Raw genomic sequence first — 16,120 nt, forward strand, 5'->3', positions numbered from 1 at the left:
GAAAAACGTTTATATTGGCAGCGACAAAGGACTTTGTGTCATTTCAGCTGAAAAAGTAACTAAACCCCAAAACCACCTTCTTTTTCTAATGAAAACAAATGTTTTTTGGTAGTGTTGTTGATTGATTCTTGTCCCACGTTTGACACAATGATTGATGTACTTAGTCATTTTGACTTTCTCTCGAGGGCTACATCTGATCATTTGAAGGGACAGATTTGGCTGCGGGGCATTGAGTCTGACAGATGCAAGTCATTGGAGCAACACGGGAAAATGTTAGGTTAAATACCTAAGTATCCTCCTGAGCCTATGCAACAAAACTCAGTTCTGATTAAAATGTGTTTGTATAACAATAGTTTAAAATGTAATCTTAGGTTTGAACATCACTTTTTAGATTGTGAGGTGAAGCAGCCATTTTTAGATGCTTGCGGAAACACAGAAATAGCGAGAATCATGTTTCACAGGCAGTGGGAGGTTTCCAACAAAATCAGGAAATCCTTGGAAATCCTTTTCTAATCCAGGGATTTTCTAATTGAAAAAATCAGGAGCAAAAGTTTTCAGGACAGGAAAGATGACAGCCAGACAACACTGGTGCTTTCCCAGTGGTTTTCAGGTACATTTGTTAGTATTTAGGGATTTTTTGTTACGTATTTTTAAAGATGCCTACCAATGACTCACAGACATCCAGGGGTTTCTGGAAAAGTGAGACTTTACACTGAGAAACTGTTTTTTGTAAAGCTATTATGAATGCCAGCGGGTTCAGAAACTCAAAATTCAAGAAGGCAAAAAATTTTATCTAACTCCAAAAATCTGTATATGCTTCTCCCCTTTGATATCAGAACCCAACTTTGGCAAAATAGAACAGGCCACAAGAGTTTTCTTTGTTATACAAGAACTTGCTGACTGGAATACTAGCACCAGGTAATCTTTTAGTCAGGGAAATGACAATGGTATTGTAAAATGAAGGTGATAAGAAACACAGGACATGGCTCACCTCGTAGACATTGAACTGGTTCTGACCCCGAGACAGCTCTCTGTAGCTGGTGGTAAACTCGCCAATGAAATCATGGCTGTGTGAGAAACAGCCACACAAGCAAATTAGTAGAAAGAAATGGTTTATGAATAACAAAACTATTTTTACAGTTTGCAATACTGTAAAGCAGACATAGCCAATTGGTGGACTTTGGTCTAATTTTGTATGGCTCAAACAGAAATTCCCCAAACATCAGTAAGAAATATGAAAACCAATGCAATACACAAAAAATGTCAACAAAAATTCACAAAATAACAACAAAAACATTAAAAAAGGATAGACAAATACACAACACGACAGAAAAAAGATTAAGAATTACATCAAAAATGCACAAAAACACAACGACAACAAAAGACAAAACCCTTCTAAATATTGACATAAATGTTGATAATGTGGCCCTCAGATCAGAAAAACCTAGTTTTGTGGCCCCCACTGTGATAGAAGTTGCCCATCCCTGCCGTAAAGCATGAGCCTATAATGAGTGCATTTACCTTCCATCTCGGTCCCAGTCGAACACATCTACTTTAACCGTTCTGGAAAAACACAAAGACAATTTTATTCTACAGGATCTACATATTTAAACCCCAATCATATAACATCAACTTCTGAGTACCGTAACTATAAATAAAGATTTAGGCCTAATTCATTCCACCAAGATCAGTGCAGGTTTCAAACAACACCTGAACCAACCCAGCTGTGGAGAAAGAGGCTGAAACCCTCATTAACATCTGAAGGGAGGCTGTCACCAACGCCTTTTCTCTTTCTTATTCTGTTTTGAGTAATAATGGTTACCGTGATTTATTCTGGGGGATTTGCTTCCATATTGCTCGCTGCTCCACCCCCCAAACTCTGGCACTCCACGTGTGCCCTATACTTTGAAAACCACTGAGATAGAGCAATTCCACTCACTTTAGTTTTAATGGTGTCACCCTGAGCAGGTTTATTGGCCCAATGGGTATTGCAGAGGTAGATATGTGCTTATAAGGATTCCTGGGCAGGATTGATCAATTTCACTCGACGGAGAGGAAAATGACAAAAACATACCATGCATTATCATTAATGCGCATATACATTCACAATCAGATTTAACATGTCTGAAACTAAATCTGCACTTTGGGGTAGTGATGTTACACTTTTTGACACTTCCTGAAAGAGACTCCAAACACTGCTGGATATTTCCAGTCTGTGCACATTGGAAGCAGAATTGGGAACAAATAGAAACCTAAACAATGGCAACTAAGAGTCACAGACTGTTCTTAGTTACTGACTGATGAAGGATCACAGACGACAACCAACAGTACTTGACGGATTCCATCTACTGTAACTCTTGGGAAACTTGCATGTGCATCGTCTTTCTACAGCTCCAGTGCAAGGGACAGTGGCTGGGTGACCACTGGCTATGGTGAAGTGCTACTTTTAAATGAGGCTGATGTGTAAGCCTTTATTTGGAGCCTGTCTTGTGTTTGGCATCGAGTAGATGTATAGCTAGATGTGGGAAAATGGACAGTGCACTGCAAGTGCAATTATGTGATGTGAAGCGCAACGCCTTCAATGACTGCTTGCTCAAATTAGTGTCCCTAAAAATCTGGCATAGTGTAGAGGTTTTGCAGCACAGTCCAATTAGATGACACACCATATGCTACTGAAAAAGGATTAGAAAATTAATTTGTCAAGAAAGATGGCGTTTAACATCAATGGAAGGCCTTGCGCTAATCACAGACACGTTGATAGTTTTCACCTGCATAAACAGATATCAATGATCTGCGTTTTTACCAGAGGGTGGAACAGCACGGTTCCAAAAGAACCGGTGACTGTCCAAGGCACAATGGTTGCCTGTCCTATCAGGAAAGTTTATCTCACTGAATCATGCCCCTGAAGAATGAGGAAGTTTGTTCCAGCTGAATAAAGTGAGCGTAATCCTGAATAAAATAGTGCCCATACACAAAAGCGGCCTCAAGGTTTTTTGTGCTTGCTGCGCTGTCCATAATAGGAGTCCAAATTTAACACCTCGGGCAAAGTAGGGAAGCCATACATCCAGCTTTGCACCAGAAAGACCTTTCTTTAAACTCCAGTCAGTCCTTTAGTGCAGCCTTGTATCAGGTGCTCATTTGTCCTTGTTTTGATAAAATGTCTGTTTTTCATGTTATCGACTTATGAAACAAATAAATGGGCTTTAAAAAGTAAATCAGTAAACAATAAATAAATGTGTCTTAATTCCCCTTCAAAGAGAGAAAGGAGAATCAACAGAGGCTGCGTTGCCAGGTTGGGTTAGTTTCAGAAGGAGGCAATGTAGGCAACATTTTTGAGAGGTTATATGTGGAATTACCAGCTCCATCTGGCAATGCCAAGCAGATGGATTCATACAGGAGATTCCTCACATACTGACACATTGTTGAATAGAAAAGGTAAATAAACAGGACAGATCGAGAAGACAGTGGCCGCTCATTCATGAAATGCTTAAATATTTTATTTAGCAGGGTCAGCAAGCTCTGTTTTGAAAGCTTAAGTAGCACAGGCTACATACCTGAGCTAACATCAGTAAGCTCTATTAAAACTATATCATCAATAAAACACAGGCGACCAAATGTGTTTACATGTTACATAGAGTGTTTTCTATTTAAATAGTACATTTTTGCAGAAAATTACTGCTTTGTTTATGAAAAATGATAAAAACTGAAATGAGGAGATTATATTTTGGGATCCATGTTTTCAGCAAAGCAGATTATATGATCACTCCAAAATATTGTATACCTGAGACACCGATTGTAATTTAGCTGTATTCAATTCCAGAGACTCCAACTGATAATTTATCTCTATGCTATTATTTTAGTTTTTATCCTGACTTTGTCGAGACCTGAAAAATGTCCTCTTTTATAATTTAACAAAATGACCACCTTTGGAGAAAGTCCTTTTTCATTGCTTGCTAATCCTGTTAGCCTTGAGTTTTGTTATTTATCCTGTTTAAAGACTTTTTCAACCGTGATGTGTGTGAAGTAACATTTCCTATCAACTGTGTGTGTACAGAGCTGAGATATCCTGCGGGTAAACATCTACCATTATCCTCTGTGTGCTCTGAGAACACCTTCCACTCTGCTTATTGTGATCACCACATTCCAAAAAATACTTGGTTTCCAGATGTGATGAACAATAATTGGATATTATCTCAAGGTTTATGGAGGTATGAGTTTCCTCAATGGCATTTGCTTTGCTCTTATGATAACCTTATGTCTGAGGCTTTTTGAGAGCCTTCTTCCTGTATCTTGAATGTCAGGTGTTTATTGTTGTTGTTTTTTGACATCTTGGGTTGATAAGTAACCTATGTGTTAAAAGGTGTATTTTTTCTTCTGATAGAGTCAGGAATCTTAATAGCGAGCCTTTAAAAAATGATGTATTGAAAAATGTGTCAGTGGTCGTCAGTTATACTGGGAATGAGTTTTGGGGTGGCTGAATGTTAAGTATCAAGGACACTTAAAAGTCTCTGTTAGCATGTGTCATTAGGGTTCTATGGGTGCACCTAACCTTTACTGTCTGGGACCCATGGAAGTATGCATAAGTTGCTTGGTGCTCACTTTTTTTAAATACATGTTTTCTGGTAACAATTTTTTCCCAATCTAATGGTAAAGCCTCCACTAAAAGAGAAACAATAGTACACAACATAACCTAGCATGCTAAATTAAGAAATATCATCCCTTTAAAAGCTGAGTTAAACTGAGTAAGTCTCAATAACACCAGTGCTGGTCTTTTGACATCATGACCGACTGCTGGCATTATTCTGACCTCCTCAGCAACAATGGTTCCCATTCCAAAAAAAAAAGTTCCTCACAAGTGTTTAGACATTTTGGATTTTTACAGAATAGTTTGATGCAAAGAGTATTTTCTGACCTGTCGTAGTCACCATTACAAAGAGCTCTAACAGGGATAGTGAAGGACTGCCAAACCGGGTTTAGTGTGTTCTTGATCACTTCGGTCTTATGACAAATGGTGAACCTGTCAATGAAATACCAAACATGACAACCTGAAGGTAAAAAACCCAAAACTATAACTGTCAATAATCAACGAACTCAATCTGATTCATGTCACATTTTGTCATTTGCAATCTGTTATGAAAGTCGAGCAAGCTTTTTTACACGTGTCCGTAAATATCTTCTATCCTAATGAGTCAGGGCTAGGAGACGCTACCAAAGGCATACATGCAAACCTATCAGGATATTATTTCATTCAAATATCATCAATACTGTGGCTAGCAGTTTAATAGCACAGATAGGAAGCAACTGTCTCGTTGCTATAGCAGCAGTGACTCACGTTCCATCCTCATTGCTACGGTAGAACACCAGGAAGGGATCGGACTTTCCAAAAAAGTCTTTCTTATCCAGCTTGTTGGCACACAGCTGCATGGTAGCAATATCCTAACAGAACAACAAAAAGTTTTCAACATTATTATCCAGATATTATTTCATTTACAAACCAAGAACTGACTTTCTTAGTGTATTTTCCTACGGTAGTGAAGTGAAAATTCTTGCATGAAAGTTTTAAATGAAAAATATGCTTGTAATGTCAATGACAGAAAAAAAAACCTTCATTTTTAATGGCAAAGAAAATGCCAAGCAGGCTCACGCTGAATAATTAGATGACGGATGCTTGCATGAAGCACAGTGATTGTGATGTTTTGTTTATTTATATTCAACATTTTATTACAGGTTGTGTGGAATATTGCAGGGGGGGGTGATAATGGAACAGCTATAGATAATCTGTTTAGATGTACAATTTAGAGTGAGAATGAACCAAAGGACATTAAAGGGGATTAGGTGGTCAGGGTGGTCCAAAATGTAATGCCGGTATATCTATATTGGTCTGTGAATGTTCTCACTCAAGATGAATGTGTGTGTGTGTGTGTGTGTGTGTGTGTGTGTGTGTGTGTGTGTGTGTGTGTGTGTGTGTGTGTGTGTGTGTGTGTGTGTGTGTGTGTGTGTGTGTGTTTGTGTGTGTGTGTGTGTGTGTGTGTGTGCAGGCAAACTGACCCTGCAGTTACTGAGCTCTTCTGCAGTAAAGATAATGACTCCACACTTCTTTCCTGGGATCCCTCTGAGAATGGAAAGATGGGGAGAGAAGGACATGGAAGGAAAAGTGTAAATGTGGATAAATGTAGAATAGCATGAATAATACAGGTGCCATGCACATGCCATTCATCTCTATAAGGTGTTATTGTGCTGGGTGATAGCCCAGCACGCAGATTTCATATTTCAAAGATTAGCCCACGCATAGACCTGCGGTTTCTGTCTAATGGGCGTGCTGGTTGGAAAAATAGGTTACAAGTGGCAATTAGCCAACAGTAGCTAGTGTGAGCTGCTTGTCAGGCAATAACAAGTAAAGCTGCAGCTTTAAAATCTCAGAGCGTGCTGATATTAAAATTACATGAGGCTTTTGCCAATCTGAGCTCTTCTTTGTGCTTGTGTTCTTGTAGAGTTGAAGTATTGCCAGTGATTTAACTCTACAAAGTGTTGCTCCAATTCTAAGCCTGCCTTTGCCTGCGTGCAGATTAGATAACCACAAGTGTCCCTGCTTTGCCTCTTATGTCAGGAACTCTTTAGGATCTGACTGGAGTAGATTTGGGTTGATCAATTTAAAACTACCACATTTGTTTGTTCAGTTACTCAAAATGGGAACAAAACAAAAAAATACAATACAAGTTTAAAAGACGTACCAACACAAGTCCATACCTTTGCTTTATGAACAGAGATTACTTTTCCTCTCAATAATAAAAATTGTCAATTTGTAATTATAATGTAGTATAATTACAATTGTATGCCTGTGTGTTAGAACTTTGAAAAAACAGTAATCTTCATTTTCCCCCTAAACCCATTTTGTATCTTCGTAATCAAAGCACATCTTTAAAGGATGAACAATGAACTGCTAAAACTACACCATTCAAATTCAAAGCACGTAGACATGTACCTACATATCTATATAATGTTAACTTTTCACACAAAGTTTTAATGTTGGTGAGGATAGCAGGCCGATGCTGCCAAGAGAATGTAGAGTGTGATGTATTCAGATCCAACAGGAAAACAAATAAGGCAAGGTAGGGCAAGGCAAATTTATTTGTACAGTACATTTCATACACAAGGCAACTCAATGTGCTTTTACATGATCAAAAAGTGCAACAGAAAACATTAAACAACTTAAAAATCAATAAAAACATTAAAATCTGTAGCAAAAACTTAAAAAAATTATCAGTAAAAACTTTTAAAATCATCAACAAACACATTACATCAAAAACTTGACCAAAAATCTCCCTCTAAATTATACGCAGTAGAGAAAAAGAGTGCCTTTAACTTTGATTTAAAAATGGTCAGTTGTGATGCTGACTTCAGCTCTGCTGGCAGTTTGTTCCACTTCTTTGCAGCATAACAACTAAAAGCAGCATCACCATGTTTGCTTTGAACAGTGGGCTCCACTATCTGACCTGTGTCCATAGATCTGAGAGACCTGCTGGGTTCATATCTGACTAACATCTCACTGATGTATTCTGGACCAAACCTATTCACAGATTTATACACCAGAAGCAGAACTTCAAAGTCTATTCTCAGTCTGACTGGGAGCCAGTGTAAAGACTTTAAAACTGGAGTAATGTGTTCTGACCTCTTTGCTCTGGTTCAGACCCGAGCTGCAGCGTTCTGAACCAGCTGTAGCTGTTTGATGCTCTTTTGGGGGATTCCTGTCAGAAGACCATTACAATAGTCCAGTCTGCTGGATATAAAAGCATGGACCAGTTTCTCCTGATCTTTCTGAGTCATTAAACCTTTCACTCTGGAGATGTTCTTTAGAAGGCTGTTTTTGTGATAGATTTGATCTGATTGCTGAATGTAAGATCTGAGACAATCAGAACAACAAGGTTTTTGACTTGGTCTTTAGCTTTTAAAGATCGAGACTCAAGATACTTGCTGACAGCAGTCCTCTATTCCTTGTTACCAAAGACAATCACCTCCATCTTGTCATGGTTTAGTTGAAGGAAGTTTTCACTCATCCAGCAGTTTACTTTTTCTAAGCATTCACACAACACCTCAATGGGACCATAGTCATCTGGGTTCAGTGATAGATATAGTTGTGTGTCATCTGTGTAGCTCTGATAATCAACTTTACAGTTCTGTAAAGTTTTGTCCTAAAAAGGAAGCATATAAAGGCTAAACAGAAGGGGTCCAAGATCAGAGCCCTGAGGAACCCCACATGACACTGGTAATATGTCAGATTCAAAGTTTCCAATGCTTACAATATAACTTCCCTCCTTAGGACTTAAACCATTTCATTTATTTTCCATTTAGTCCAACCCACATTCACAACCTGTGCAACAAAATTCTGGGGTCCACAGTGTCAAATGCAGCACTGAGATCCAATAGAATGAGAACAGATACTTTTCCTGAATCAGTGTTCAACCGTATGTCATTGATCACTTTGATAAGAGCAGTTTCAGTGCTGTGATGAGAACGAAAACCTGACTGAAATTGATCAAATATTTTGTTGAATGTTAAGAATTGACTCAGTTGGTTGAAGACCACCTTCTCAATAATCTTGGCCATGAATGAAAGGTTGCTGATTGGTCTATAGTTAGCCAGTATAGAGGCATCCAGTGTTCTCTTTTTTAACAGGTTTCACAGCAGCTACTTTCAGGGATTTTGGTATGGTGCCTGATTGGAATGAGCAGTTCATTATCTGATACAAATCAGTGACAATTGACTTTGTAACAGTTTTAAAGAACTTTAAGGGTATTGTGTCAAGGCAACACGTTGATGGATTCAGTTGCTGAACATTTTCCTTTATTGTTTTAAACGCTTTTTGTTATTTGGCTGGTTTGTTATGATGTTTGACCTTATTGTTTGTATTTTTTCATTGAAATATACAGCAAATTCATTGCATTTTCCAGTTGAAAGTAATTTAGGGTCTATCTGATTTGGGGGGGTTGTGAGCTATTCAATTGACTTTTGTACAGTTCTAGATGAATTTGGAGTTTTGTTGTTCTCCATTTATGCACAACTCTTCTACAGATTTCAAATTCTACATTATCTCAGTCTTCCTCCAAGGTGTTTTCTGTGTGTTTGGTTTTCTTTTAGTTTTGATTGGAGCAACCACATCTATGACATTACAGACTTTTGTATTAATCTAAGAGATTATCAACTGTCTCAGCACTCAAGTTTGGTGTCATGGCTTCGAGAAAACATGAACCGGTACGTGTAGACAGAAGGAGCCCAAGGCATTTCATACCATTATTTCTTAAAATTATTGCTGCCACATTAGACATGAAACAACAAAGGAATACCGAGTGTTATAAGGAGGTTCTGAGCGTCCATCTTCCTGCAGCGAAGTCTCGTGGGTTGAGATTTCACGGGAGTTACGAGGCTCATAACTTTCATGAAACTTTTGCGAAAATCCGTAATGGAAATCCAGCTAGTATGTACAAATAAAATGTATTTGCTGATTTGCTTCAATTCTACAAACACTGACACCTCACTACAAAAAGACCCAGAGACAGCACAGCAGCAGCTCAGCTAAGACGCAACATCCATGGTTGTATTTTTGATCTGAATTTGTGTGCTTGATCTTACACAATCACAAAAACAAAAGGAGACACTATATTAACAGAAGAAAAGTTAAGGAGAAATGTGATAGAAATGAAGCAGATAACTAGAACAGTCGTAATTCATATTTGGGTTGCGCCAATGGAAGTTAAGATAGCTGTTTTTGCTTAAACAAACTGAATAGAATAGTTCTGTGGTAGTGGAAAATATGGTATATACTGTATATATATAGTTATTATATCAGATTACACATGTTTTATATTTATTTTGAGAATTTAAAGAAATACTAATTATTGTGCATATTGGGGATGACCAAAATGTGTGTGAAGTTGCATCATGTTTTGCTAATAATCACAAAAACTGATGCAACAATATGCAATTATTTATTTATTAAAGACTAACTAATTGGCAAAAATGAATTTCAAATACTTTTTCTAGTTCTGAATTCACACGCTAATTATAATGATTGCATATTTTGTGTTTGAAGCTTCTTTTTCATTGCAAATCCAAAAAACTTACTTTTACATACTTTTTTTTACCCTTTTTTAAATACACTGTGCCATAAATTCATTGAGAAACGTAAAGCTGCCATGGACAATAAAGTTCACAAAAATAAAATTGTAGGACTCATAGGTCAATAAATGGAAAATCATTCACTCAAGAAACCCTTATAATTGCTGCAATAGATGCAAATAAAAGTTTTTACTTCATTCTTGCTGTGATATCTTGTGTTTGCCCTCAAAACTGCCAAAGTGACTTCCGAAAACTCTTCTGGTGTTTTCACAGAATGAAAGTTGTGGCAAAAGAGATGGCAGATATTTTTGAGGGTTTTATATAGAAAGATCCAAATCCAGCCAACATTGAATGTCTTACTGAGTGAGATGATATCACGGGGAATACCAGGAACAAACTGGAACAAAAATGGTGTTGAGTGAATCACTGTCCTCATTGTCTGGCAGGCTCTGAGGCTCCGCTGCTTCACAGGCTGCTGGGTGTAGCCGGCATAGCAATCCGAACCTACGTAGTAGGTCCATAGTTGTCGCATCTACTGGACTATAACTGTTTGATTTACCTAAATCTAAGATTGCCAGACGGTGGTATACTATTTTAGAGTAATTATGCTGCAGGTTCACTGAGAATTTATCAGAACTGACTGAGTTATCTGCTGTTTTATATCCGTTGCTAAGGCGAGCCTCTGTAGCCGCAGCCGACAGGGATGCATATGGCAATAAATCAAGGCCAGCAAACTTGTCGAGTTCATTTTCATTTATCATCCAGTTAATTGATTTATTAATTATTGGCCCAATCTTAAACAAAGAGACCGTTATCTTAATATTCGACACACGACCACAAAACCTAAAAAATCCCAGGCCGTGAAAGTTTCTGAATAATTCAACCATTTTGTGAACTTTTTATACCTTATTTGCAACAACACATTTACACATCAACTACCACTTGGGATCTTTGAAAATACTTGCAGAAGTCTTGCAGGAGAAAGCTCCCTCATGTATGCCTCTATTAAATATTGTGTTTATGGTTAATGCTTGCACAGAAAGTTCTAACTTTAACTCTAAAAGTTGCATAAAAAGTGTTTTAAGCGTGGAACTGAACTGATTGCTGTATATGGATATTCTCTAAAATGTCAGAAAATGAAAAAAAAAAAAAAAAAAAAAAAAGGAAAAATATAGCTAATTTCTGTGAAAGAATCTTTTAGGAGAGCAACATAGGAGTGGTTTTGGAGTCAGGGAAAAAAGGGAGGATTAAGAAAATTGAGATAACTATGACTGGGACACATTGGCCGAAGCACAAATTTGGCTTTGATATTACTTTTTGAAGTGGAGAATTGAGGAGTGGGTGGCGTATAAAAATGGAAAGGGAAATTGTAGAAAGAACACATCTTATTTTTATACTACTATTTTTTTTGATTGATACTTCTTATTTGACAAATCTAAACAAGATATACTGATGCCTGTGGAGAGTGCAGAAGAAAAATCCACACACCTGTAACATGTGCAAACGTCAATCCACACGCTAATAAGGAGTACAAAAGGCAGGGAATCAGGAGTGCGCGTGAGCTGCACTTACCAATGCGCCCTCAATTAATTTAACGCCCTCTAATGAATATTCATAGTAGGCAGATCTCCAAGGGTGAGCAAAAATGTGGAAGGGGGAAATGCTAATGAAGTTATGCAAGGAGAGCAATGCAATTCATGAAATCTGGAGCAGTTTGCGATGAATGTTTTACTGTACTGAAAAATAGTACAACTGAGAAGGAGGTGCAGACACACACGTAGAGATCATCGCTGCAATAAATGTGGACAGGAAACACAGCGGAGATTGACAAAAGGCTCCAGTTGTGTGTGTGTGCGTGCGCGCGTGCGTGTGTGTGTGTGTGTGTGTGTGTGAGAGAGAAAAAGAGGTTCGCTGTGGGCAGAGATGGATATATGGATATATGGCTATGACCATGGATTGTTAATGCTTCGAACTCACTGCTCCAGTCTGTGTCTTTCTTTCCATGTTTTGACCATCAAAGTCTCATGTCGTATCGATGTCAGGCCAGAATCAGCAGATCAGATGCGTAATTTAAGCATGACCGCTGATGGCACAATGGTGACATATGAGAGTATGTGTGACACAGCGCTGCTCAGACCTTTGCTGGATGATGGTCAGTAGTTCATCTTCAAAGAATGCAGACTGATTGACAGACTGTGTTGCTGTATTAACTGATAGATCAATAGGACGGTTTTTGTCCAAATCTGCCTATTGTGTATGCACTGATCAGAGCAAAGTTTCAGGACCAGACAGAGCCCCCACATTAAATGAGGGGGGGAAAATATCATTAGGTTTTAAAAAAAACAAAAACAAAACCTTTTCATTTGTTTATTTAGTTTTCTACATTATTAAATGTTTGTGCAGCAGACAGAGAAGTCCATGTGCCTCAAATTTAACTTCCTCCAATGTCAGTGTGCTTGTGCGCACTGACGTCTCCACATTATACGATCAAAACATTATTTAAATAGGGGCGGTCTGAACCAGTTCTGCTCGTGCACTAATGATTGCTGCAATCTTAGTAAATTCCGCACAGCAGGTGAGGAAACTGCGTCACTAAAGGATTTAGGGACGCAACTGAATTACTACCCTTTATTTCAGATCTTTGTTAATCCTGCCCTTATACTGTAGAACTTCACAATTAATTGGTTTTCAAGTCATTGGTTTTAAAGGAAATAACAAACCACTTGTCATCTGATGGTTCTGACGTGGAAAAGCATAGCATCTTCTGTTCTGCTACTCGACAAAGGCGGTCGCACTTTTTTTTGCTTCCTCTCTTCCCACCCGTATCTGTCCTTGCTGCTGCTTTTGTTTTGTCTGGTCTTGTGAATCCAATAGGAGCCTCTCTTTGCATATCATCCAGGACTGCAATTGTGGAATTGATCAGTTGGTCTCTCAATGCAATTGATCAAATTTTTTTGACAAAAAGATCTGGCAGTGGTGAGCTCGCGTGTCCAAGCGGTCAAGACGTTTGCGACTGGATATGCACTGGACACCTGGAACAAGTGGCGAGTTGTGTGTCTGTCGATATTTTCTGTGGAAGACATCTACTGTACATGATTGGAATTAAGGTAGCAGGCATGCTGCTGATTGGGGCTGGCAGCTTTCTAACCTATTGTAAAGTCCGTATTATGTTGGCAACTGTTTTGGGAAGACTGCCAGTCATTTGAAGGAAGGGACAAAGCTTTCAACTCTCAGACTCATCTGATGAATGATCTCAAAAGCAAGCAGGAGCTGCTTTTGAATTGTTTACTTGGAATTGAAACCAACTTGGAGAAGTTGAGTGCTCGGCTTGCAATTTAAAAAGGCCACCTTGTTGGATTAATGCAGAGAGACACGGGACACAAAAAGCTACTGAAATTGACCTAGTCTGAATCAAAAACATATCGCTTATCTTCTTTTGGCTCCCAAAGCCAGCCAGCCAAGGCTGTCTCATCTATCACCTGGTGTTATGCAGTCTTAAATGAACTATTTCTGTGGTCAGAAGAGGTAAGGATGACAAGACAGCAGCTCATGTGAGTGTCACAATCAGTTCCATTTTTAGTAGCCATTATGACGCCTTGTATCGCTTTTATGAGATGATCTGACATGTTTGTGACCCAATGTGATGCAGCAATTGGACAAAACAATGGAGCAGTTAAGACACGCCCATACTACAAAATCCCTGTATCATTGTTTTTTATTATGTAACAAAAACAAAAAAAACACTAATGTGTTTCCAAAACCAAAATGAAAAAATCGAAAACTCCTTTGCTTTAGTACGGAATACGGAAAACGAACACCTTTATCCGTTTTCTCCATTACCAATTGGCCAAGGTACGTGACCTGGAAGTGAAGCATTATGCATTCCGAGATATCTTTAGCTGCAACACTTAGGTGTGTCTAAATCCTCCGCAATGTTCGTGAGGAGGTTCTGTGCCCAGCATCAGCTAAAGCGAAAAGGACACGTTTCGGATGCACAGTTGGAAGCAGTGATCTTTTTATGCCGAACTGCCATTAGTATAGCCATTAGCGTCGGATGAGAATACACTTCCGGGTTGCTACTCTGCCTCTGTTCCCATTGTGTGTTTTTATGTGATGACAACCATTTACGTCCAAAGGCATCTCTCTACCAGCAGAAACATATGAAATTGTCATTGGTGTTGACATTGGTGGTTTCGATTTGGAACGGCCTGCCTACCCAACCCTGGTGCTCACGGCACGTCACTGATCGTGACCCATAATAAACTTCACTTAGCGTAGCTGGGATAATGACTACAAACATGTTGGAAGCAGGCGACAACAAACTCATACCTGTTCAGCAGTCATGCTACAATCCCCTGTTTGTTCAGAAAATAATACATTTAAACATTAGTTGAAGATCAGTTTTGATTTTGAGGGGATTTGGTAGCTTCTACACAGCTCCTGAGCAGAAAACCATCAGTTGTTAGTGGGAACACTTGTCAGGGAGTGTGTGCTATATATATATATTTAATTACATCCCTATTCAAACAAAATATGGCTTTGCTGTCTGCGCAAACAGGGTGAAGCAGCATTATTAGATTTTCACACTCTACAGTCTGTTCTCACAGATCAACTTTTTATGGCACCTAAAAGACAACAGTATGAAAGCAAAGCCTTAATGCGAAGGACGAACAGAAACCTTGAAATTAACTTTTTCTCTCCTTAACCGCTGTGGCAGCAGGATTTATTTTTATTTATTTTTAAACCACCAAACAGTTTTACTAGCCGAATCATTGTTTTAAATAAGGGTGCACATAAGTGGTGCACAGCTGTGCATGCGCAACCATTGGTAACCAATATGCACTGAATCAAATGTAATGCACATTTGCAGAGCTAAGGTTTTGGGATCGATAGAAGTAAACAAAGGGTGTCAGCTCCTGATTTGGAGCTGATTTGATTTAGTTTTTCAGACACACTTGTGTGCCTGCTTCTGGTTGTGTCTGGGAAAGAGGCGGGGCTATGGACACGGACTGCTGCACACTAAAGAGGGAGAGAGACCAAAAAGGAGAGGACAGAGATAATCAGACATAGAACGTAGCCTGCATGGTGGAAGTGAGTAAAATGGGTGAAAGAAGAAAAGATCAAAGTTTGGACACATTATATTGTGATGGACAGTTCCAGAGCAGAGTGTCATGAGTCAAAAACAAATACATGATATAACGTGTTTTTTAAATTATATATATATAAATAATCGGAGGCTTTGGGGACCAAAATCCTCTACTGTTTTTGAAATAGTGGAAGAAGAATAGTAATGATGATGATGATGATAATTATGACGTTCAGTTGGAGAACAGAACATTCAGTGCTTTAAAGTAATAACTGTTATCAATGTTTAAAAAGCTGTAATTTTCATAGAAAGCTTCATATTATGAGGCTTTAGAGAACAGATGTGCTCTTTCTAATAAATTTGATTTTGAATTAAAGCGCAGCGTTATTCCTGTAACCTTCCATTCAGTTTCTCCTTAGTGGTGGTTACAGAAAACGTGTATTAAAAAAAGGGAGAAAATGCAAATGAGCCGGCCGATTTTTGCATATTTTACGTGTATCGGCATCGGCCGATGTGCGCTGCTGCGTTCGCATAAAATAAAGTAAATAAAAAAAATAATAAGTAAAGAAAAAGAGGAGAAAAGTTTTTCCCAAAAAATAATGATGAATAAATGATATAGCGCCGCAACACACACACACACAACCACCCCCCTCTCCATGGTCCAGGTAGTCTTGACCCTCATGTTTTATTCCACATCTATCTCCTCCATCATGACGATATCCACAGAGATAGTATATATATATATATATATATATATATATATATATATATATATATATATATTATTATCATCAAAATATACAGGTGAGGTAACCATATGAATATATTATTGATTAAATACTGTAAGTGCAGAACATAAAGAAGATGACTTTTACAACATGTAATATTTTACCTATTTTTCATTGTAATTACAAAGTGATT

General features: G+C 38.3%; 1 protein-coding gene across 1 annotated transcript in view; it reads right to left on the reverse strand.

Moving 5' to 3' along the window:
* cpne9 (copine family member IX) overlaps positions 1-16,120 on the reverse strand; it is a 142,492-nt gene that overhangs the window by 40,583 nt on the left and 85,789 nt on the right. The window contains exons 8-12 of the mRNA XM_028453402.1: positions 6,049-6,112; positions 5,333-5,436; positions 4,913-5,017; positions 1,522-1,563; positions 992-1,067 (exon numbers count right to left, since the gene is read on the reverse strand). Of these exons, the coding sequence (XP_028309203.1) occupies positions 992-1,067; positions 1,522-1,563; positions 4,913-5,017; positions 5,333-5,436; positions 6,049-6,112 (391 nt within the window). The remainder of the gene's footprint in view (positions 1-991; positions 1,068-1,521; positions 1,564-4,912; positions 5,018-5,332; positions 5,437-6,048; positions 6,113-16,120) is intronic.

Source organism: Gouania willdenowi, chromosome 7 (genome assembly GCF_900634775.1).
Source record: "Gouania willdenowi chromosome 7, fGouWil2.1, whole genome shotgun sequence".
Taxonomy (NCBI): domain Eukaryota; kingdom Metazoa; phylum Chordata; class Actinopteri; order Blenniiformes; family Gobiesocidae; genus Gouania; species Gouania willdenowi.